The 24,361-nt window shown below is 48.6% G+C and overlaps 1 protein-coding gene across 1 annotated transcript; it reads left to right on the top strand.

Moving 5' to 3' along the window:
* The first annotated feature begins 2,743 nt into the window (after window positions 1-2,743).
* Window positions 2,744-7,749, top strand: KLHDC7A (kelch domain containing 7A). The gene has a single exon (XM_054457063.1). The coding sequence runs from the start codon at window positions 2,744-2,746 to the stop codon at window positions 5,075-5,077; it is 2,334 nt and encodes a 777-aa protein (XP_054313038.1). The 3' UTR covers window positions 5,078-7,749.
* Window positions 7,750-24,361: the final 16,612 nt, after the last annotated feature.

The following is a 24,361-nucleotide window of genomic DNA, read 5'->3' as shown; positions in this document are numbered from 1 at the left end:
CACTCTAGCCTGGGTGACAGAGTGAGACTTCATCTCAAAAAAACAAAACAAAACAAACAAACAAAAAAACCCAGCCTAGTCAACATGGTGAAACCCTGTCCCTACTAAAAATATAAAAATTAGCTGGGCGTGGTGGTGCATGCCTGTAATCCCACCTACTTGGGAGGCTAAGGCAGGAGAATCGTTTAAACCCTGGAGGCAGAGGTTGCAGTGAGCCAAGATTGTGCCATTGCACTCCAGCCTGGGTGACACTCTGTCTCAAAAAAGAAAGAGAAAAAGAAAGAAAGGGAGAAAGAGAGAGAGAGAGAGTTAAGAAGGAGGGAAGGAAGGAAGGGAGGGAGGGAGGGAAGGGAAGGGAAGGGAGGGAGGGAGGGAAGGGAAGGGAGGGAGGGAGGAGGGAGGAAGGAAGGAAGGAAGGAAGGAAGGAAAGAAGGAAGGAAGGAAGGAAGGAAAGAAGGCAGGCAGGCAGGCAGGCAAGCTGCATCTCTAACAAGCACCCCTTGTGATCCTTGTGCACATTGCATTGATAGGCACTCTTTTGACCAGGATGGAAAGAAAGGGAATTCAGGAGACCCCTCTTGACAGCCACCAGTGGGACAGGCTGAGGACACCTGACTTTCTAAGAGGTCACACCTGCTGGATGAAGCCAGGTCTGTAAAACTCTGGACTCTGCAAACAAGGTTTTGAGTCCCCATTTACAAGCCAGTTGACATAATCTTGGAGGTCCAGTTACCGCTGCTGTCAAACAGGGATAACAACCGTGTCTCTCCCCAAAGGGGCTGTGAGCATGAGATGAGATGAGATGAGCTTCACCCCGAGTGTCCACCCCAATCCACTCAGTATAAAGACAATCCCTGCTGGCTATTGTCCCAAATCGTGCAGGGCCCCACATAGGCTTAGGGTCCATAGCTGAGCCAGCTACAGCCTCTGTCCTCGAGGACTTAGAATGCAGCAGGAGACCAGATCTTGCACACAATGCACTTTATGATGCAGCAGCTGCGGCCAAGGCTAAAAGAGAAGCATCAGAGAACACGAGACCCAAAGGAAGAACAGGTGATCTTGGACGGATGAAGGCACCAGGGAAGAAGGCCCAGACACAGCCTTTCACCCAACTCTGATGGGCCAGAGGGATGTCCATCAGCCTTGCCTGCCAAGAAGTCACCCTGAGCCCGGTTTGCTAGGCAGTGATCAGGAGATGAATCTGGAAGAGTAAACCAAAGCTGGTACACAGACGGTTGTGAACGTCGGCATAGGGAGTCAGGATTGTCTCCTAGAGTCAAAGCCTTCAGAGCCAAATTCCTCCCATGTGTGTGCTTCCTGCGGCCCACAGAGTGTTTTTCAGTTTCATTTTTGAATCAGATGCCAACATTTTAAAATTGAGAGTGATTATGTCACTACCAGGATTCTAAGCTTTTTGCGACAGTGGGAGGATGAGGCAATGCTGGGCCACCTGGCCTGATACCATCGGCTGGGGTGGGGCGGACAGGCGTCCTCACTTGTTCACTTTACCTGCCCAGCCCCCATATGCAGCAAGAGTTTGAGACCCCTGCACAGGACTTTGGGGACTCTTTGAGGACCTTGGTCAGGAGAAGGGTACAATCAGTTCTGTGCTTTGGAAGGTCCTCTGATGACAATTGATACTAGCGATGATGGTGCCGATGATAAGAAAGAGGAAAAGGAGGAAGAAGCAGAGAATAGTTCATATTTAGTAAGCTTTCATGATGGGGGCTCTGCCCCAGTGTTTACTCCTAGTAGCCCATTTAGTTCTCACCACGACCTGATGAGGTGCGTATGCTGTCATCCTCCTTTTTCAGATGAAGCACAGAGCGGTGAGGTCTCTTGCCTAAGGTCATATAGTTGGTAAGTAGCAGAGCCAGGTAGTCTGGGTCCAGCACCCACAGCACTGGTGATGGGGGAGGGGAAATGGTGAGGGGGGTCTGGGAGACGTGAGTCTTCCCTCAGTCTTTCACCATAGGAGATTGTCTGGTTTTAAAAGAGATGTGTCCACATCTAACCCCGATCTGAGCACTAATGCAATGTCTTTCTCCACTGTTCTCAGAAAGGCTGGTTTCTCTTAATAAACTTGTCAGGCAGGGAAGGAGGGCAGAGGCAATCGAGGGCTGGGTCAGGTGGCTTGGCTGTATGCCCTGGCTCCAGACTCCACTGCCATGTTCCTGTTCCCTGCTTGGCCAGCATAAAGCTGACCCCACTGCGAGGACCAGCAGACCTCACAAGAATGACCCCATCCACGCCTAATGGGGCTCCACCTGCCCATGACTCACCACACCCAAGCCTCTGAGCCCAGTGGATTTGCAAAAGAGAAAATAAAGCACACACATAAAGAATAACCAACCCCATGCGTTTCCTGGCATCGGGTGACTGTTTGGTTAAGAGCTTCCTCCTTCTTTGTATGCCCACTGGACACTCCTAACATCCTCTAGCTGCTGACCACAGAGCTGGCTCAGGTGGCCCACCACAAGCTCAGCCCCTGGGCGGGCCCCCCACCCCAGCCACCAGGGAAGCATCGAAGGAGGCCAGCCACTGGGATCTGCCAGCTCTGGGCCCCAGCGGCCACCCTCTGCAGCTCAAAGTCACCTTTGCTCCTCTCCCCTCCTCGGCTGGCCAGCCAGAACCAGCCCAGAACTCCCTCCCCTCCGCTCAGCAGGACCCAGGAACTGGTCCCTACTGGGCAATTATTAATCAGATTCTTGACATTCCTCAGCCCCAGGTTGGCTGGAGAAGCATGTTCCCCAGAGGAGCAGAGGCCCGGGACTGGCATTTGGATATGCAGCTGACCGGCAAGGTGGTGCTGTCAGCCGCTGCCCTGCTCCTAGTGACTGTGGCCTACCGGCTGTACAAGTCGAGGCCTGCCCCAGCCCAGCGGTGGGGTGGGAATGCCCAGGCAGAAGCCAAGGAGGAAGCACAGGGCTCAGGGCAGCCTGCTGTACAGGAGGCTTCTCCTGGGGTGCTGCTGACGGGGCCAAGACGCCGGAGGAGCGGCAAGGGGGCTGAAGCACCACAGGGCTGCAGCTGTGAGAATCCAAGAGGCCCCTATGTCCTGGTCACGGGGGCCACTTCCACAGACAGGAAGTCCCAGAGAAAAGGCTCAGGTGAGGAGCGGGGCGGGCAGGGCTCGGACTCTGAGCAGGTGCCTCCTTGCTGCCGCGGCCAGGAAACCAGAACAGCTGTTGGCGGTAACCTTGACCCTCCCCATCTCCCCCGCTTGGGCAGCGAACCGAACAGCTCCCCAGCTGGACTCATTGCAGCAGCCGACGGCAGCTGTGCCGGTGGTGAGCCTTCTCCACCGCAGGACAGCAAACCCCCTGAGCATCCAGGGCTGGGGCAACTAGAACCTCCCCACTGTCACCACCCGGCTCCCTTGCAAGGCAGCAGTGACATGAACCAGAGCTGGGTCTTCACCCGTGTGATAGGGGTCAACAGAGAAGAGGCTGGGGCTCTCGAGGCTGCCTCCGATGTTGGCCTGACCCTGCATCAGCAGGAGGGAGCCCCCAACGCCTCCTATACCTTCTCATCCATAGCCCGCGTCCGAATGCAGGAGAATCTCATACAGAAGGTGGAGGGGGTTGAGCCCAGGCTCAAGGGCAAGGTGTACGACTACTACGTGGAATCTATCTCTCAGGCCATCTTCCAGGGCAGGCTGGCTCCCAGGACAGCAGCCCTGACTGAGGTTCCATCCCCTAGGCCACCGCCAGGGTCCCTGGGAACAGGGGCAGCCTCGGGAGGCCAAGCCGGTGACACAAAGGGTGCAGCCGAAAGAGCCGCCTCCCCGCAGCCAGGGCCGTCGCCCTCCACCCGAGGCTTCAGCCGGAAGGAGAGCCTTCTGCAGATAGCGGAGAACCCAGAGCTGCAGCTGCAGCCAGATGGCTTCTGGCTCCCCGCTCCACCCTGCCCAGACCCGGGCGCCCTGCCTGGCTCAGGCAGAAGCAGCCAGGAGCCCCATGTGCAGCTGGTGGCCGGGACCAATTTCTTCCACATCCCGCTCACCTCTGCTTCAGCCCCACAGGTCCACCTGGATCTGGGCAATTGCTATGAGGTGCTGACCTTGGCCAAGAGGCAGAACCTGGAGGCCCTGAAGGAGGCGGCCTACAAGGTGATGAGCGAAAACTACCTCCAGGTGCTGCGCAGCCCGGACATCTACGGGTGCCTGAGCGGGGCAGAGCGCGAGCTGATCCTGCAGCGCCGGCTCCAGGGCCGCCAGTACCTGGTGGTGGCTGACGTGTCCCCCAAGGAAGACTCCGGCGGCCTCTGTTGCTATGACGATGAGCTGGATGTCTGGCGCCCGTTAGCTCGCCTGCCCCCCGAGGCCGTGTCCCGGGGCTGTGCCATCTGCAGTCTCTTCAATTATCTCTTCGTGGTGTCCGGCTGCCAGGGGCCCGGGCACCAGCCCTCCAGCCGCGTCTTCTGCTACAACCCGCTCACGGGGATCTGGAGCGAGGTGTGCCCGCTGAACCAGGCCAGGCCGCACTGCCGGCTGGTGGCCCTGGACGGGCACCTGTACGCCATCGGTGGAGAGTGTCTGAACTCGGTGGAGCGTTACGACCCCCGCCTGGACCGCTGGGACTTTGCCCCGCCGCTCCCCAATGACACGTTCGCCCTGGCGCACACGGCCACGGCGTGTGCCAAGGAGATCTTCGTCACCGGCGGCTCGCTGCGCTTCCTGCTGTTCCGCTTCTCTGCGCAGGAGCAGCGCTGGTGGGCCGGCCCCGCCGGGGGCAGCAAGGACCGCACGGCCGAGATGGTGGCGGTCAATGGCTTTCTCTATCGCTTTGACCTCAACCGCAGCCTGGGTATCGCCGTGTACCGCTGCAGCGCCAGCACCCGGCTCTGGTACGAGTGCGCCACGTACCGGACGCCTTACCCGGATGCCTTCCAGTGCGCGGTGGTGGACAACCTCATCTACTGCGTGGGACGCCGGAGCACCCTCTGCTTCCTAGCAGACTCTGTCTCACCCAGGTTTGTGCCCAAGGAGCTGCGGAGCTTCCCGGCCCCGCAGGGCACCCTCCTGCCCACTGTTCTGACCTTGCCCACCCTCGATTTGCCTCAGACCAGGGTCTAGCAGTCCTTTAACTGAGCTCCTCATGCAAAGCTGGGGGCCACAGGCTCCACTGCCAGCCATCCCTCTGTGGGCCATTTCTAGGCAATCAGGCAGCCCAGTAATGTGGCCATCAAGAGGTGAATTCCAGTCCTTTCTCCTCCCCTGGCTGGGGTGAGAGGGGTCTTAGATGAGTCTTACCCTTCATGGGCTACAGAGGCCCCACTGCAGAAAAGAGGACCAGCAGCTGGTGTTCCAAGGCAGAAGGCATTCATGTCTTCAGGGATGACGCCTTTGCTTCAACTCTGAATTCTTGGGGGGATACACCAGGACCCCACCAAAGCTTAGGGGGCGTAGCCTTTTTGCAATCATAATTCTAGGAGCCAGTTGACCCCAGCAGCCCCTTGCTAGTTGCTCTGGAGAGGGGTTGGCTGTCTGACCCATCAGTGCCCCTTCCTAAACATCAGCCACTGGGCCCCACCTCCACAGTTCCCAAAAGCACCGGGACACACAGGTGGGAAAGATGGAGGTCGGTGACTTGGGCAGGACCAGGAAGGAGCCGGGGAGCCCCAGGGGCCCTGGCCAGAGGGAGTGGTGGTTTGAAACGTAGAATAGCTGAAGCTGGGGCCAGCCTAGGAGACTCTTGCTTGTGAGAAAATGTACCAAAGCCCACTTTACTTTTCTCCTTATTGGAAGAAAGAGAAGCAGCCATTGTACCAAGCTATCTTCTGGTAGAGGTCTGCTAAGGATACACGGAGGTCTCAGCAAAGGGAAGAAACTATGTGATCCAAGGGCCACCCTGTTCCTCAGCCCTGCCCATGTTAACTGAGCATTTCACTTTCTCAGATCTGTAGCCATCTTCCTGTCTGGAAGCAGGGGCAGCCACCACCAGTCAGCACTTCAGGGTGACAGCATAATTTGCCCTCCTTGTGCCAGGTATGGTCACCTGGTTTGCCTCATTCACATTTTCAGCTGGATGACCAAGTGGAGGAACTAGAAGAGTCTAGTGAAGCATCCAGAGACTGGATCTCCTTTCACATTGGGTTTGATAAACTCTGAATGAAGGAGACCCCCAGCCTCAGGAAAGCACCTGTCCTTCCAGGAGGGACGGGAGAGAGCCTGACCCAGTGTATTACCACAGCCCTTGTTCTACCTCTGAGGGAGACAGTGACAGATGGGAAGGCAGTGATGCTCTTGGTCCCAGCCAGAAGCCAGGGGAGATGGGAGGTATACCAGAGCACGGCCTGACAAGGAAGAAAATAAGGATGCTTTGGACCTCAGTGTCCTTGTCTTGAAAATGGGAAGGACAATTCATGTCCCTATCTGCCCTGGGGATAAATGAGAGCCCCCAAGGGAAAGTTCTTCCCAGTTTCCCAGGTGGTCCCAGCTAGATCCTATGTCCACTGAAGCTGCTGGGGCCCAGGCTGTGGGTCTTGTTGAAAGAAGCAGGACTGGAACAAAGGATGAAAAGGAGGTTGGCATGGACATAAGAGGAGAGCTTGCACTGGACCACCGAAGGCCACCATCCCTGGTGGCTGGCACCATCCCTGGGCTCTGGCACCAGGCTCTGCCAACGGTGGCTCAGAGGCCACAGGGTGACATTGGCCACGCCCCCACCCCACTTCCCTGGCCTGGGCCTCAAAAGATGAAGCAGCTGAATTTATTCCTAAATCAGAGACCAGGAAGGGAAAGTCAGCTGGGGCCATGGCTACCTTCTTGGGAGAGTGACCCCTGAACCCAGCCAAGGCCACATTCAAGCTCAGTGTCAACACTAGGCATGAACCTCCAAGGGACCTGCGGGCTGCGGCAGAATGGCTTCAGTGACAAGACTCAAAGGAGGCACTAGCATTGTTCTGCTGGACTGGGGGAAGGACTTGCTTGGGAGGAGAACCCTACATAGGAGCTGGGGGCAGGCGGACCCAGATCCAACCTTCAACCCCTAGTGAGGGGCCAGGCAGAGGACAAGGCAACAACCAAGCTAGGTCAAGTTCTGGAAAGGTTCCAAGCCCAGGAGGAACAAGGACCACTCTGGAAAAACATTCCGAAGCCCATTGCATACCTGTGATAGAGACTAGGGGAGTGATTCCAGGGATAAGACCGACAAATGTGTTCCAGGCCCCAACCGATGGTGGGTGTGGTCTTGTTAATGAGATGGGGAGCTGAGATTTGGGCCTGGACTGGGAAGAGGAGTACACAGTCCATCTGATCCACCTCTCTTATGGTTCCATTGGCAAAATCATTCATCATTCGTCATATCTTTTCCTGGCAAGCCCTCACAATGGCTTCGTAAGTGTTTCAACACAGTGTCCCAGGCAGTCACTACCTATAGATTAGAGCTGATGTGCCGGCCTGGGGCTCTGGAGCTGGGCTTCAGGAAGAATGTGGTCAGGGCCATCAGGGTGGAACAAGGTAGCTCAAGACCTTGGAAAGCCACCCTGAGGGCACAATGGTTCTTGCAGTTTAAGATGACACTTTAAAAATAAATTCTCTCCTAATGATGGCTTGAGTCCTGCCACTCAATGGGAGCATCAGCAGAACCTGTAGCATCTTATTTGGAATTGACATTCTCTATTGTAATTTTGTTCCTGTTTATTTTTAAGTTTTCTTTTTGTTTCACTGGAAAGGAAAGATGATGCTCAGTTTTAAACATTAAAAGTATACAAGTTGCTTTGTTACAATAAAACTAAATATGTACACACACCAAAAAAAAAAAAAAAAAATGGTCAGGATGCATTCATTCACTCCCGAAATACACATTTACAGAATATTTGGGCTGGGCAGTGTTCTAGGTGCTGGAGATGCAGCAGATCCCTGCCTTAATGGAGCTCACATTCTAGCAAAGGAAAATGGACACTTTTAAAAAGAAATACATAGAACCTAGTACCTAGGCTGCATATACACTAAGGAGAAAGCCGAGGCAGGGACATGGGATCCTGAGTGCTGGAGGAAAGGGTTTGCTCTTTTAAATCGTGTGATCAGGCCTCCCTGATAGGATGACATTTGAACAGGGACCTGAATGGAAATCTGGGAGACGCACAGACCAGGACTGGCCCAGGGAACCAGAAGAGTGGCCTTGCAACCAGAAGCACTTTGCTGTGCCCACCAGGGAGAGCAGGGCTGCTTCCAAGGAGCGCCATCTTGGGGTAGGAAGAAGGACAGGGGCCCAGCTATTCTGTTTAGCCTTTGTTGTAAGGGAAAAAAACTCAATTACACCTACATTTACAACATATAGGAGTGAGAGCCAGTGTCGTTACCAGAATGTTGCAGACCCTATACTCAGGTGTGCAGCTGAGATGACTTCATGGGGCCAGAGTCTCAGAGTTCTACTTGACTTTACTTAATAGCCTGGGGTCTGTTGGCCTCCTGCCCTTAGCCTCAGAGTGACATCTGTGTCACTTGGCTTCTTGCTTTTCCAATAGGAATTCTTTCTTCTTCAGAAAAAAAAAAAAAAAAAAAAAAATTAAATTTGGGTTGCTTTCCACTTTAAACCAACCATGCCCATTATAGAAAAAAATAGAGAAAGGTATTAAAAATCTCCCCAATTTTGCCACTCAACGGCACCCCCTACTGTGGTGTGTGTCCCTCTGGTCTTTTTCTTCTGTGCAAAGTTTTTGTTTGGCTTGATTTTTGCCTAGGTGTGATTACTCTAAATATACAATTCAGTTTCTTCGTTTTTTCACTTAGCATTTTATAATAAGCATTTTCCGGTGTTATTACAAATCCTAGGTAAACATCATTTCAATAGTTGCACAATATTCCATGGAGTGAATGTACCAAGGTTTATTTAAACATCTCCCCTCCTGTTGGGCCTGCCTGTAGATTTTTGTTTTCTGTTGGGTTCTCTTTCTATCATAAATAAAACGTTCTTTGTTTTCTTATTCCTCCCTATCTGGGGCCTTCATCAATATTTACAAGAGAATGCCAGTCTAGGTCCCGTCTGCAATAGTAGAGTTGTTGAAACAACCACAGAAGCCACAGCATTTGCCTAGGGCTGGGGCCTGGCCCTTCTGTGACTGTAGGACAGAGCTGTCCTTGGAAGCCTACGGCAAGAGAGGCAAGGCTGGCTGGAGGGGCCATCCGGGGGCACCACATTCACTGGGCCCCTACTGTCCTCTGCATGCTTTTATATGCATCTCCTCACTGATCCTCACAACAACCTTATTTTACGGGTGAGAAAGCTGAGGCTCAGAGAGTTTAATGAAATTTGCCTTCATGGCAAAACCCAAAGGCCTTCTGTTTTCATTAAAAGTGCTTGAATCCAAGGCCAGCCAGAGTGGCTTATGCCTGTAATCCGAACACTTTGGGAGGCCCAGGTGGGAGCGTCACTTGAGGTCAGGAGTTCAAGACCAGCCTGACTAATATGGTGAAACCCCGTCTCTACTAAAAATACAAAAATTAGTTGGGCATGGTGGCACACGCCTGTAATCCCAGCTACTCAGGAGGCTGAGGCAAGAGAATCGCTTGAACCCAGGAAGCAGAGGCTGTAGTGAGCCAAGGTCGAGCCACTGCACTCCAGCTTGGGCGACAAAGTGAGACTCTGTTTAAAAAAAAATAAAAAGGGCTTGAATCCAGCCTTACTACCTTGCGTTCAATACTCTCTCCACTCCTCTATGCTGAGGCAGTGGAGGCCATGACCCAGCATCAGCCTTGCCTCCGACCCTGTCTCCACCCACACCAATCAATTGTGCTCCATCTTTGAACTTGGAACTCAAAGGACATTTTCTTAAATTCTCTGATCCTCAATACCTGCATCTGTAAAATGGGTTTGCCACTGCCAGCCTCAAGAGGATATTGTGAGAACTAACAAAATAATAGAGGGAAAGCTCCCAGCCCAGGAACTGCTACTACTACATCTTGTAGTACTTGCAGTCATGCCTGTAATCCCAGCACTTTAGGAGGCCAAGGTAGGAGGATTGCTTGAGCCCAGGAGTTCAAGACCAGCCCAGGCAATGTGGCAAAATCCCATCTCTACAAAATATACAAAAATTAGCCAGGTGTGATGGTGTGTGCCTGTGGTCCCAACTACTTGGGAGGCTGAAGTGGGAGGATCACTTCAGCCTGGGAAGCAGAAGTTGCCTTGAGCTGAGATCATGCCACTGCACTCGAGCCTGGGTGGCAGAGTAAGACCCTGTCTCAAAAAATAAATAAATAAATAAAAGTAAAATAAAAATAAACATTTGTTAAAGTAGGTCTTAGAAGAACAGTTGTCTCCTGCAGCGGGGCTGCCCTAAGCCAGCTCAGAGGAGGAGGTTTTCTTTTACCACCCCTGCCACCTCTTGCTCTCTTTCGTCCTGGCCCTGGAGGAGGAAGGTTGAGAATTAAGCTGCAGCGGCCTCTTCTTGTCTCAGAAGGTCTGGGGCAGGGGATGTTCAACATAAAAGTTACTCATATTTTAGACCATCCAGGTTTTGAGACTGTGAGCCTCTACTCTGCTCTTCCAGAGTAGTTCAGGATTGACTGACTGGCTGATTTGAGATTCCTCAGGCTGAAAGCATTAAGCAATTTCCAGGGGGTGTCAGTCGGAGCTGTGGAGCTTCAGAAGCTGCTCAGAGGCCCCTGGGAACCCTGAGAAAGTGCGAGATGGAGGGGGCTCCCTTCTTTCACAGATTGGGAGGAATCGCCACTTGGGGGAACTGGGAGTATGTTGGGCTGTGTCTGAGCTGCATATACTTAAAGGCCGCAGACAGAGGCAGCCAGCACTTCCCATCTTTGTAATCCTTACTGGAAAGGGCCTTGTGGCCTGAGGGTACCCCTCGGATCCCCCTAAAGCTGTGGCTTCAGCCAGGAGCAACCGCTAGGCTGGGGCAGAAGGCGGAGCATGAAACACAAAGGAAGGAGATACATTCAGGGAGCGAGAAGAAAGGACAGCCTGGAGGAAAGTCTCCACAAACAGCTCTGACCCTCGGGTTTTTTGAAATGTGAGATGTGAAAACAAAAATGAAAAAGCGATCAAGTTTGCGTTGCTTTTTTGTGTGCAGGGAGGAGACGCAAATTTTATACCATAATAAATAGAGTTCCTCTCACCAGGCTCTGTGCAAATACTTTACTGTTATTCCCTCACTCTTCCCTCACTACATCACTGTCTGACAGAGCAATTATCTTCAAGACATAGAAGAGGAAATGGAGACAGGACCCTGCACAAAAATTACCTATTGATTTAATGATTACTAGTAATTATAACACCTACCTTTTTATTGCTAAAAAACTGGAAGAAGGCATGTAATCATTGTCAATACATTTATAAAACACAAGGCTAATAGGAGCTTTACTTACATTGTCTCTGGCCAAATTCTCCCTTTCCCATCAATGTCTCCATGTCTTGAATCTGGTCATGTGACTTGCTTTGGCCGCTGTGGGGCAGTAACAAATTTGACATAAGCAGAGGTTGAAAATTGCTAGGGCATTGGATGTGCTCTCTCATGGCTCTTAGAAATCACAAGACTGCTGCCATGTGAACAAGCCCAGCCTAGGCTGTGGGATGATGAGAGACCCATGGACCAGTTACCCCAGTCAACAGCCAGTTACCAGTTACCCCAGTCAACAGCCAGCCAAACCCCCAACCTGTGAGTGAGGCCACCAGCTGACCAACCACAGATACCTGAAAGAACCCAACCAAGACTAGCAGAACCCAACCAAGACTGGCAGAAGAACCACCTGGCTGAACCCAGCCCCAGTTGCCAATCCACAGGCTCATGAGAGAAATAGATACTTGTGGTTTTAAGCCAGTCAATTTTGGAATGGTTTGCAACACCACAATAGGTAAGTGACACAACAATCCTGTGATATATCATCACTTTGCAGTTGAGGAAACTAGAGTTCAAGAAAGTGAAATCTCATTCCCAGGGTCACATGCCTATAAGACAGAAGAGCTGGGAGACCCACCCCACACCTCCACCGCCCAGGTCTGCCTGACTCCAAATCCTGGGTTCTTCCTTATTCAGCCATAGGGCCCTGGCTCTGGTCTAGCCAGACTAGGGCACTGGGGACCCTCTGGGTGCCTGCCTGGCCAAGGAGCTTGATGCTAGCCCTCAGCTAGGTATTTTCCATGACCCAGGAACCAATGTCTGCAGGGGGAAAACTCTGAGCCACCTCAGAGGAGGATCTTTACAAAAAGATCAAGAGATCAGCTCCTTGAAAAGCAATCACTGACACCTATTGAGCACAGCCACTCTATCGGCCAACTATCTTGGGATAGAGCACCTGCACTCTGCCCCCAAGAGCCTCCCCGCTGCTGAAAGGTGTTCTGTTGCCATTACCTGGGGATTGTTGGTACCTAGAGGATCCCCGAACCAATGACAGGCAGGAGTTGGTGTGTAAATACCCCAGCTCCCTCAACCCTGGGGTGAGATAACTCCTAGGTTCATGTTCTGCACTGGCTCCCAGATTTCCTGGTAGGACTGAGCCCCAGTTTCCACCGGCAATACCTACCTTGATAACATCCCTTTAATAATGTCACTCCAGTCTTCCTGGCTGGTGCTCCTACCTACTCCTCCTCCCTTTGTGAGACCATAGAGGAGCTGCACCCTTCTTTCCCCTCAAACCTGCCCCCCTCTACCTTCTTGAGGGCTTCACACCACGGACAGCCCTACACTGGCACCGACAATCCTCCACTAGCTCCTGGACGATTCCAAGTGGCATTCAGATGGGTTCTGGGATCTTTTATCTTAAAAGAAAAGCCACTTCCACATGACTTGCTTGGTAGTACAATAAATAAAAACCATGAATATACTTTAGAAGGTTAAAAACACTACACAGATATAATGCATCTTATTTGCAATGAGTGTCAAAGTGATGTGGTTTCTTTGTGTTCTTGAAAACAGTTTATCCTCTAAAGATTTTTGATTCTTTCTCCTGCAATTATGTTTATATGATCACATTCAGCAATCTTCACTTTGTAGATAAAATGAGGGTCAGCTTTAACCTGGCCTCAATTTCAATCACAATATGTTCTGAGTGAATTCTTTTAAAAACAAAACAAAAACTCCTGTTGTAGAATCAGATTTGAGGGAGCCAGTATCAGGCACCACCCACACCCTGTGGTTAAGTGTTTAGCTTCCTCAGTTGTACCCAGAAACATTTAAACCCATATCCGGTACCTTTTGACCACTTGCTTTCAGTTCCTAAATTTGGTCTCTCTCCCCTGGATGACACAGTGGGGTGGATGGTGGAAGATGGTGACAAATTAGGACAATATCAACCTCAAAAAGCCCAGGCAAGTAATGTCTTTAGTACAGATTGTCTTTTTAAAAAAACACTATTGTGGCATAATACATATAACACAAAACATACCATTGTAACCACTTTTAAAGCATGCCATTCAGTGGCATTAAGTGCATTCACAACAGTGCATCTATTTGTGTTGTATGTGATTACAAAAGATACACAAACATTTATTGTAGAATATGCAATTGGAAAAATCCAGAGAAGCCCAAGAAGACAGTAAAAATCATTTCCTCTCAGAAATAATTTGTTATTGTTTTGACTTCTTTATTTCCAGTTTCTTATCACCCATAATTTTAAAAATAAAAAATGAGATCTTATACATAACATAAAATTTACCACTTTTGCTATTTTTAAGTGTACACTTCAGTGGCAATAAGTACTTTCACATGGTCATGCAACCACCGTCATTATCCATCTCCTTTTTCATCATCCCAGGCTGAAACTCTGCACGCATTAAAGGATACCCCTCTGTCTCCCACTCCCTCCTTAAGTAAAAGTTGTCTTTAACTTTGCAAAGCATCCTTCACAAGGATGAGGAAGTTCTTTGCTCAGTCAGCACAGAAAATTGGAAATGTGCCTTAAGCACAAAGACAGACTGGTTTTCATTCATTCTGGAAAGTTCCACAAACAATGCAGCACCCAGCTCACTGGGATGCTCCGGGGCAAGAGAATCTGCCCTCACCAGAGGACATGATGAATAGCTTCCTTCTCTAAGTCACCAGCGCTCCCTCCTCATTGCCATGGGGAAAGACAAAAGGAAAATCACCCTCTCTGTTCTCCAGGTACTCCCTCCATCCTCTTGCTACATCAATTACTTTTGGTGTTGTAACAAAAATATAGGTTGGAAATGATAGAGGTATAAAATATGGGGATGATTTTGTTCCATCGTGGGTCTTAATTATGCAATGACAGGCACTTTTGGATACGTGAAACTAAGTAACTGCGATCATGGAGAAAGAATCGCTTCAAGGTTGTTTGACACCCAGGACAGGGACTGTATTTAAGAAGCATCAAGTTGCTTTAACCACAGGGATGAATGGGAGTATGGAGGATTGGAAGACCAAGGCTTGGGTGCAAAGTGGGCATCAGAGAAGGTTTCCAGAGGCAGCAAGGTCCACAAAGGGAGTAACAAGGCTAGCACATCTGCCTGTCAAATTGACAGGCATGGGTTCCACCTTTCATCCATCAGATGTTCATTAAACCAGTACTACTTGCAAGGTGCCAGGGGAACTTTGTGAATGGCTGAGCCCATTGTGCTAGGGATGCTGAGAAATAAACAGGTGAACAATTACAGAAAATGATGGGAGATTGGCACAGATTCAGTGCAGGAATCAAATGTAATGCTGGGGTGGAGAGTGACAGCGGGGGCACACTTAAGACAGTTCTCAAGGTGGCTTCCCCAAACAGGTGGAATTTAAGCTGAGATGTGAACAATGATGAGGACTTGGCCAAGAGGGAGGAAGTGTGGGGTGGGGGAAAGAGAGGGAGGGAAGATGAGAGAGAGAGGCACAAGAGGAAGAGCATTCTAGAGGAGGGAACACCAAGAGCAAAGGCCCTGTGTCCTAGCCCAGTGAAGGCCAATGTGGCCAGAGCGGGGATAGGAGACCAGGTTACACAGGTGTTGTCAGCCAAGATAAGAAGGGAGAATTTTATTCCTAGTCCACTGAGAAGCCTTCAGCAGATTTTGTTTACTTAATTTTTACAATAAATGTCTTATTTTACAATAGTTGTAAATGTACAGGAAAGTTTCAAGGATAATACATCACACATACCCCACACCCAGTTTCCCCTGTTGCAAGGGTCCTCAACCCCTGTTGGGGTTCTGGTACTGGTTCATGGCCTGTTAGGAACTGGACCGCATAGCAAGAGGTGAGTGGTGGGTGAGTAAGCATGACTGCCTGAGCTCTGCCTCTTGTCAGATCAGCAGCAACACCAGATTCTCATAAAAGAACGAACCCTATTGTGAACCATGCATTCAAGGGACCTGAGTTGCATGCTCCTTATGGGAATCTAATGACTGGTGACCTGAGGTGAAACAGTTTCATCCTGAAACCATCTCCTGCCACCCCGGTTCATGGAAAAATTGTCTTCCACAAAACCGAAACCAGTCCCTGGTGCCAAAAGGTTTGGGGACTGCTGCCCTATTGCTAACATGTTGCATTAGTATGGTTCACTTGTCACAACGAAGGAGCCAGCATTGATACATTATGATTAACTAAGGTCCATACTTGATTCAGATTTCCCTTTTATCTGATGTCCTTTGTACTCCAGTGTTCCATCCAAGACACTGCATCACTTCTAGTTGTCATGTCTTCTTAGGCTTCTCTTGATAGTGATGGTTTTGATACAGGGCAAGCAAACCTCCAAGTTGGGGCTTATCCTGGGAGGGTTCTTCACCCAGGAAAGAATTCAAGGGTGAACCAATGGTGATAAACAGCAACTTTTATTGACGCAGCAGTGCACAGCAGCAGCAGCAGCGGGAATGCTCTCTGCAGAGCAGGGCTACCTCATAGGCAGTGCACCCAGAGTAGCAGCTCAGAGGTAGCTCTCTACTCATATGTATACCCACTTTTAATTACATGCAAATTATGGAGTGGTTTGGCAGGGCACAGTGGCTCATGCCTGTAATCCCATCTGAGGTAAGTGGATTACTTGAGGTCAGGAGTTCCAGACCAGCCTGGGCAACATGGCAAAACCCCATCTCTACTAAAAATACAAAAATTAGCTGGGCATGCCTGTAATCTCAGCTACTGGGAGGGTGAGGTGGGAGGATAGCTTGAACCCGGGAGGCAGAGGTTACAGTGAGCCAAGATCATGCCATTGCACTCCACCCTGGGCAATAGAACAAGACTCCACCTCAAAAAAGAAAATGGGGTGGTTTATGCAAAAATTTCTAGGAAAAAGGGTGGCAACTTCCAGGTTGTTGGGTTGTTGCCATGGAAATGGGTGGTAACTTCCAGGTAGCCATGGTAAACTGACAAGGCACACTGATGGGCGAGTCTTACAGAAAGCTGCTTCCACCCTGACCTGTTTTAGATAGTCCTTAATTTGGTCTAGTGTCCGAGCCCCACCTCTAGAGTTAAATCTCATTTCCTACCTCAGTTTTCCAGAGCTTCCTTGTTTTTGGTGTTCTTGACAGTTTTGAGGACTGCTGGTCAAGTGTTTTGTAGACTGTCTTTTCAACATGGTTTTGGCTGATGTTTTTCTCATGGAGTTATGGGTTTCTTGACTGGGCTTACAGGTTTTAAGAGGAAGACCACAGAGGTAAGTGCCCTTCTCCTCATATGATATTAAGAGTGCATGCTACTAACACAACTTATTACTGTTGATGCAGACCTTGATCACCTGGCTGAGGTGGTGTTTGCCACATTTCTCTGCTGCAAAGCTGTTCTTTTTTCCCCTTTCCATACTCTACCCTACAGAAGGAAGTCACTGTTTGCAGCTTATAGGGTGGAGTGTCATGTTCTGCCTCCTTGACGCAGGGAGTATCTGCATAAATTATTTGGAACTCCTCTGTGTGGCAGATTCATCTATTCTTCCTTATTTATTTACTTATTCAATCATCTATTTATATCAGTACAGACTCATAGATATTATAGATACAGATATCATAGATATTTCCTTTATACTTTGAGTTATACTGCAATACTACATTGTTTATTTCCTTAATCAGATTATCCAGTTTGGGCCCTGAGGAGCTCTTTCAGTTGGCACCTCTGTCCTTTTGGTACACCCTCACTGATTTCTTTTTAGCATTTTCTTACTCTCTGACCCAGACTCATCTTCTGTATTTCCTGCCCAGTCTTAGAACCAGACATTTCTAGCAGTGGTTTATTTTTTTAGAGAAGAATATTGAAAACCAAACTCTGGACACTAGGTCTTCAGAGGTTTTGGCACACACTAGTGGTCTAGGGAAGAAATCACAATTTTTTTTCTTTCTCTTCTTAGGCCCATAGTTGAGAAACTCTCCTGAAAACAAAAGTCAGATTAACAGAAGAAAAATAAACTGAAGTTTATTAATGCATGCTATACCTATCATGTGGGTGAGGCTTCAGTTCAAAAGTATTTCTCTCTTAAGGCAGTGGCTTAGGAGTTTTGCCTAAACAGTATTTTAACAAAGACCCATAAATCCTATGTTAGAGAGAAATATTTTGGTTTCCTTCAGTGGCATTGTCTAGTTTCAGTTTTAAATGTGTCCTCTGGTTGCCATGGAGAGAATGTATTGGGGGGTGGCCAGAGGGGAAGTCAGGATACCAGCGAGAAGAATACAGAGGTCATCCGGGCAAGAGGCAATGGCCTTGATGCCACAAGGACACAGGGGCAGGCAGAGGTGAGTCTGAGTAGTGGCAGCATACCTACCAGATGGCTCCTGCTGCCCGGCCTGCCTCTGCCCCTAACCTCTCCAATACATCTGTTTTGTATCAATTATCCTGAATTTATTTCTGTTGCTTACAACCAGGAACTCTACCCAACAGAGTTTAGCAACTCTCACCTTTGACCTCTACACTGGGCTCCTAGAAGATAGGGTCTGGGTGTGATTTATTCCCCAACTCTTGCACAGAGCCCAGCACAGGGGCTGTGTTCAGGAGATGCTTGATGAGCTGGATTTGTGCTCTTCAATGAACAAAACAGTTGGCTGTGCAATGGAGCCGCCTACACAGGGCTACAGGGGGCACCATGGTAACCCACTTAAGGAAATAAACTGTTTGCAAGATCTTTCCCCACATTCATTTGCATGTAAACAATTAGTGTGCTAATTAAAATGGAGTCTTCTCTGTTCATTAAAGTAGGCCCAGCAGGACATCCAGTTGGCAAGACTTCGTTGGCAAAAAGTTTGAGTTTCTCCAGGTGGTAGAAAAGAAGCCATTTTCATCTCTCAACTAATGCTTAATAATTCAGGTGATGCTGAATCTGGCTGGCCCTCGGTTCCATGGGTTCCCATTAGTGAGGTTGGCAAGCACTTGTCAACACCTCCATGTCTCATCTCAAACGAGTGACAATTTGTAATCCTTCTCCCAGCCCGGCCTGGCTGGAGTTTGTCTTGCTCCATAAAAAAAGAGTCTGGGCCGGGCGCAGTGGCTCATGCCTGTAATCCCAGCACTTTGGGGGGCCGAGGCGGGTGGATCACCTGAGGTCAGGAGTTCGAGACCAGCCTGGCCAGCATAGTGAAACCCTGTCTCTACTAAAAATAAAAAATTAGCTGGCTGTGGTGGTGTGTGCCTGTAGTTGCTACTGGGGAGCCTGAGGCAGGAGACTCGCTTGAACCTGGGAGGCGGAGTTTGCAGTGAGCCAAGTTCACGCCACTGCACTCCAGCCTGGGCGACAGAGTAAGACTCTGTCTCAAAAAAAGAAAGAAAAAAAGAAGAGTTTGTTGCTCAAATTAATAGTATAAACAAGATTTCAGAAGGGAATGTTTAACCTACTTAAGAGAACACACTGTTTTCAAGCTATTAGTACCATTTGCACACAATGAATGAGCTAATTGCAGATAAGCCTTATTTCTCCAGTTAAGGGAGATCCAGCAGGACCAGTGCTTGGCAACACTTTGCCAACAGTTAGTTTGTATCACCACATGTTCTTGAAAGGAATAATGTAGCAATTCACCGAAAGCAGTCCCCTATATTCAGATATTTAGGTAATTTTCATTAATTCTCACTAGGCCTTAATTTTGGCATCTACAAAGTAGGGGTAATGCCTATCTCATAGGGTTACTGTGAGGAGTTAATGAGTAAGTTTATGTCTGTAAATGGGAGGTAGATTCACTCTGGCCTTCCCCCAAATTTGATCAAATGAGGAGATAGACTCTAGGCTCAGCTGCAGCTGGGGAGGACCAGGCATCCTGCTGACTGATTCAGCCAACACTGTATTTGTGGAATGAGAACGGCATCACCTTGAACCTGGTGCATTAGTCGGTTTTCATGCTGCTGATAAAGACATACCCGAGACTGGGAAGAAAAAGAGGTTTAATTGGACTTACAGTTCCACATGGCTGGGGAGGCCTCAGATTCACAGCGTGAGGCAAAAGGCACTTCTTACATGGCAGCAGCAAGAGACAATGAGGAGGAAGGAAAAGCAGAAACCCCTGATAAACCCATCAGATCTCGTGAGAGTTATTCCCTATCACGAGAATAGCATGGGAAAGACCCGCCCCCATGATTCAGTTACCTCCCCCTGGGTCCCTCCCACAACACGTGAGAATTCTGGGAGACACAATTCAAGTTGAGATTTGGGTGGGGACACAGCTAAACCATATCACCTGGGCTCTGCTACCAACTAGCTGGGCAACAGGGGACCAAACTTCTCTAATCTCAAGTGTCTTCTCACAAACAAGCTGGGTGCATTTGCTTTGCGGTTTTAAGCTTAAAAAAATTTTTTTTTTCTTTGCTTGTTTATATTCTGCTGGAAGGGAAAAACTTTTCCTCTACTCTCTTTGGTTCAGTGATTGGAAGCTTACATATTAAAGTAACAGAAAAGATAGACTCACAAGAGGAATGTTACCATTTTTATTAATATTCATGTACCCAGGAGTTCACAGAGAATTGAAACTCAAAGAAGTGGTTAGACTCGGGGACTTATATACTCTTTTAAGAGAGGGAAAAGGGTTGGGGTTCAAGGGATAAGAAGTTATGGGAAGTAACTAGAAAATATATGGGGGAAATAACGGAAGATAAAGGCTATTTGAGTGAAGTCTGTTTATGGCAAACTCATCTTGGTATCAACTCCTAGTCTTTGATGGTAAGAGTCCTCTTCTCTCCTGGAACGGGAGTGTGAGGGAACCCATTACTCAAAGAGAAATTTATGCCCTGTTTTTAGGCAGATAAGGGGAGGCCAGAGAACTCTTCCTTCGTCTGTTGATTCTCAGTTTTCTTCAGCTCAAATAATCCTTAGGCCAAAGTGATACGTTTTGGAGTGGCATATTCTTTTTTCTTTTTTGGTAGACATGGGGTCTCACTCTGTTGCCCAGGCTTCAATGCAATCATGGCTCACTGCAGCTTCCAACTCCTGGGCTCAGGTGGTCCTCCTGCCTCAGCCTCCCAAGTAACTGGGACTACAGGTGTGTACTGCCATGTCTGGCTAATTTTAATTTTTTGTAGAGACATGGTCTTGCTATGTTGCCCAGGCTGGTCTCAAACTCTTGGCCTCAAGCAATTCTGCCTCAGCCTCCCAAAATGCTGGGATTATAGGCATGAGCCACGATGCCCAGCCTTGGAGTGGCATATTCTGATCTCCTTCAATTTCAAGTGGAACTACAACCTATATAGCCCAGAGTTTTACTGGGTTGAGGGGGTCTGACCCAGAGACAGAGTCCCCCAGCTGAGCTTCTCCCTTGACTAGGGGGTGGGACCTTGAAGCAATGCCACGGACCTCTGGGAATCCAGACGGAAAAACACTCTTCTCTCATTCATTTCACTAATATTCACTGAGCACCTACCCAGCTTCAGATCCTGTTTCAAGCACAGAACAAATAAATAAAGAAAGAAGACCATTTTGGATAGTGAGAAATGCTATAAAGACAATAAATAGGTGACACAACAGAGAGTCTTCAATTGGGGTTCCCAAGAACAGACTCTGAGAAAAGGATTTGAGTGCAAAACAGTTCATGAAGGAGGTGATTCTGATATAGGTAGGAGGCAGGAGGCAAGGAAATACTGGGTAAAAGAGGGCAGTTCCCTGGCAAAGGTCCCAACCTCAGGTCTGAAAACCCACAGCCCTAAATGAGAACAGGAATTTAGTGCCCAAATGTTGCCTTTTGGCCTGCCATGCCCACCTACCCTGTACCCATATAATTCCCAAACCCCAGGCTCCACAAGCAGACAAGCAGATGAACAGAAGAGCAAAGGAAGAGAAGAGTGGCACAGAAGAGAAGGAGAAAAGAGAAGGGACATCTGAACATTGAGAGAAGTTTGACTGGGGACAGTCAGAGAGGAAATTGACCATAGCATGGCCAAACTCCAGGGGAAGATCTTCCCACTCCTTCCCCTTTCCAGGTCCCCATCCATCCTGCTGAGAGCCACCTCCATCACCCAATAAAATCCCCACATTCATCATCCTTCAAGTCCACACATGACCTGATTCTTCCTGGACGCTGGACAAGAACCCGGGTAGCAAGAGGGCATTGAGCTGGTTAACACTTAAGCCATCTGTGGATGGCAGAGCTAAAAGAACATTGTAGACTACCCACTGGGGCTTCGAAATTAACAGGCATCCACCCCTAGATGCTACCCTGGGGCCGGAGCCCAAAAGCACTCGCCCTGTTTCCTGCACCTGCCTGTCTGCGTGCTCTCCCTCCCATAAGGGGTTTGCGCATGTGCTTGAACAGACAAGACACACCCCTGCCGCACATCCTGCGAGGTGGGTCGGGGAACTTTCCCATTTCATTTCCAAGAAACGTGGATAGTGGAGTGTGAAGTAAAACAAGGAATGGAAAAAAATCACTAAAGAGTGTGCATGAGACTCAATCCTGTTGGGGAAGTCAGGGAGCCAGTGCAAAGCATACCTGAGTTATCCCACTGGAGAAGAGAGGGGATTGGGGTATTTAATCACCGGCTCCCATCAGTCAGTGTTTGAGAGATGTTCTTGGGAAAGAGGGGAGGAGGCAGGAATTTCCTGATGGTTCTTCCTGCTGCATGTGGGCACCCAGAGAAAGCCCTCAGGCAGAGTCAAAGGTGTTAAGACCAAGGGACTGTACGCAGCGTGGGGTCCCTGCAGAAAGTGTAGGGAAGAGAGGTACCAGCTTCAGTGGTGTACAACTGCTAATGTTTCTCTCCACTGGAATTCTTTTTCTCAGGGGTGAAGCAGAAGGGATGAACCATGAGATAATAGCTGTTTTCTTTTCTCTTTTTCTTTTGAAGTAATTTCAAGTTAACCGGAGAGTGGCAAGAATAGTCCCAAAACCTTTTCTTCTGAACTTTTTTCTCTATGAGCAGATTGGTGACAGGATGCTTCAACACTCTCAAATTCTTTAGTATTTATTTATTCCCTGCAAATAAGGACATCCTCCCACATAACCACAATACAGCCATCAAAATCTAGAAATTAATATTAATATGTTACAACCATGCAACCTGCCAACCCCAACTATCTCAATAATGTCCTTTGCAGCAAACTAATCCAACCAGGGTCCTACATTACATGCATCACCAGAGGTCATTTCAGTCTCCTTCAATCTGCAGCAACTCCACTGACTTTCATGACCTTGACACTTTCAATGATTTCCAGCCAGATATTTTGTAGAACATCCCTCCATTTGGGTTTGCCTAATGTTCCTACATAATTAGATTCAAGTTATGCATTTTGGCAGGACTTATCACAAAAGTGCTGCTGTGTTCTTCTCATTGCATCCTGTCAGGTGACATGCAATTTTGATGTGTGGCATTACCGGCAGCATTGATCACTTGATTGAGGTAGCATCTGCCAGCTTTCTGCATGTAAAGTTACTCTTTTCCCTATATAATTAACACGTATTTTGTGGTGAGGTGTTTTGAGACTCTGTAGGTAACCTGTGCCTCATCAAACTTTCACCCACTGGTTTTAGTAGCCATTGATATTTCTTGGCAGAAATTAGTTATTACTGTGATGGTTGCCAAATGGTGATTTCCTAATTTTATCATTCCTTCTACAGTTATTAGTTGGCCTTCTACAGTAATACCTTTCTCTTCCTCCCATTATCTATTTATTTATGTATATCCATGCGGACTCATGGACTTCTCTTTTATTCAAGGATCATAATCTCCTTTAACATAGTTTATGTTGAGGTTCAAATTGCTTCAGATCTGGCCAGTTGCACCCCTTTAAGCTAGCTTCTGTATAGCTTTGTTCTGTAGGGGAAAAAATAGCCACATAGGAACATGGTTAAAGATGAAGTCTAGGCCGGGTGCGGTGGCTCACGCCTGTAATCCCAGCACTTTGGGAGGCCAAGGCGGCCGGATCACTAGGTCGGGAGATCAAGACCATCCTGGCTAACACGGTGAAACCCCGTCTCTACTAAAACTACAAAAATATTAGCCGGGCATGGTGATGGGTGCCTGTAGTCCCTGGTACTCGGGAGGCTGAGGCAGAAGAATGGCGTGAACCTGGGAGGCGGAGCTTGCAGTGAGCTGAGATCCCACCACTGCACTCTAGCCTGGGTGACAGAGCGAGACTCCATCTCAAAAAAAAACACAGATGAAGTCTAGCTTCCGTCTGATCCCACAGAGAGTTCTGGTGCACACCGCCTGACCCCAGCCAGTTACGGGAGGGATGGCTTCAATCATTCCAGGTCATTCCTCCTGAGAAGGCAGCAATTTGCACAGGACCTGGGGGACGGGCAATCTACCATAATAAGGAAGCCAGGGATCTGGGTGTGGCACCAACAGTGCCTGCTACATGTCCATTTTCTCTAAGTTTGAATAGAACAAATACTTATATTTGGTTCAACTAAGTTTTTCTCTAAAGGGCCAGATAGTCAACCTTCTAGGCTTTGAAGGCCATATGGTCTCTCTCACAATTGCTTAACTCTGTCCTTCTAGCACTCAGGCAAGCATGGACAATATGTAAGTGAACGGGTGTTGTGTTTCTATAAAACTTTATTTACAAAGCAGGCAGAGGGCCAGATTTGGCCCATGGGCTATATTTCACAGGTCCTTGCAGCCTCTTCTGCCAGGTTATAAGTCCAAACAAATTTAGGCACTTTACCATGATCAATTTATGGACACTCCCTCTAAAACACCAAGTTTCGCCTGTGCCAGCCCCTCCCATTGTTTTTCAAGCCCTAAGTAGAGCCACCAAACTGAGCAGATGAGATCAATTTTCTCCCAGTTTGGGACCTGGAACTGGATTAAGGAACAAATTGGTCAGTCAAGGGTTCACACCCTCTAAGGACCCTAAACACATTACTGGAATCTTAAGGAGATGGAGAAAATTGAACAGAGAAGCTTAAAAAGATGACAACATCACATGCAGAAGAATGAATTTGGATTCCTGCCTCACATTGTATACAAACATTCGCTCAAAATGGATCAAAAACTTAAATGTAAGCCTAAAACTATAAACTTCTATAAAAAAACAAAGGCGTGACTCTTTCCTACCTTGGATTAAGAAATGGTT

The sequence above is a fragment of the Pongo pygmaeus genome, chromosome 1, assembly GCF_028885625.2.
Source record: "Pongo pygmaeus isolate AG05252 chromosome 1, NHGRI_mPonPyg2-v2.0_pri, whole genome shotgun sequence".
NCBI lineage: Eukaryota > Metazoa > Chordata > Mammalia > Primates > Hominidae > Pongo > Pongo pygmaeus.
This window is presented reverse-complemented; position numbering and strand designations above follow the sequence as displayed.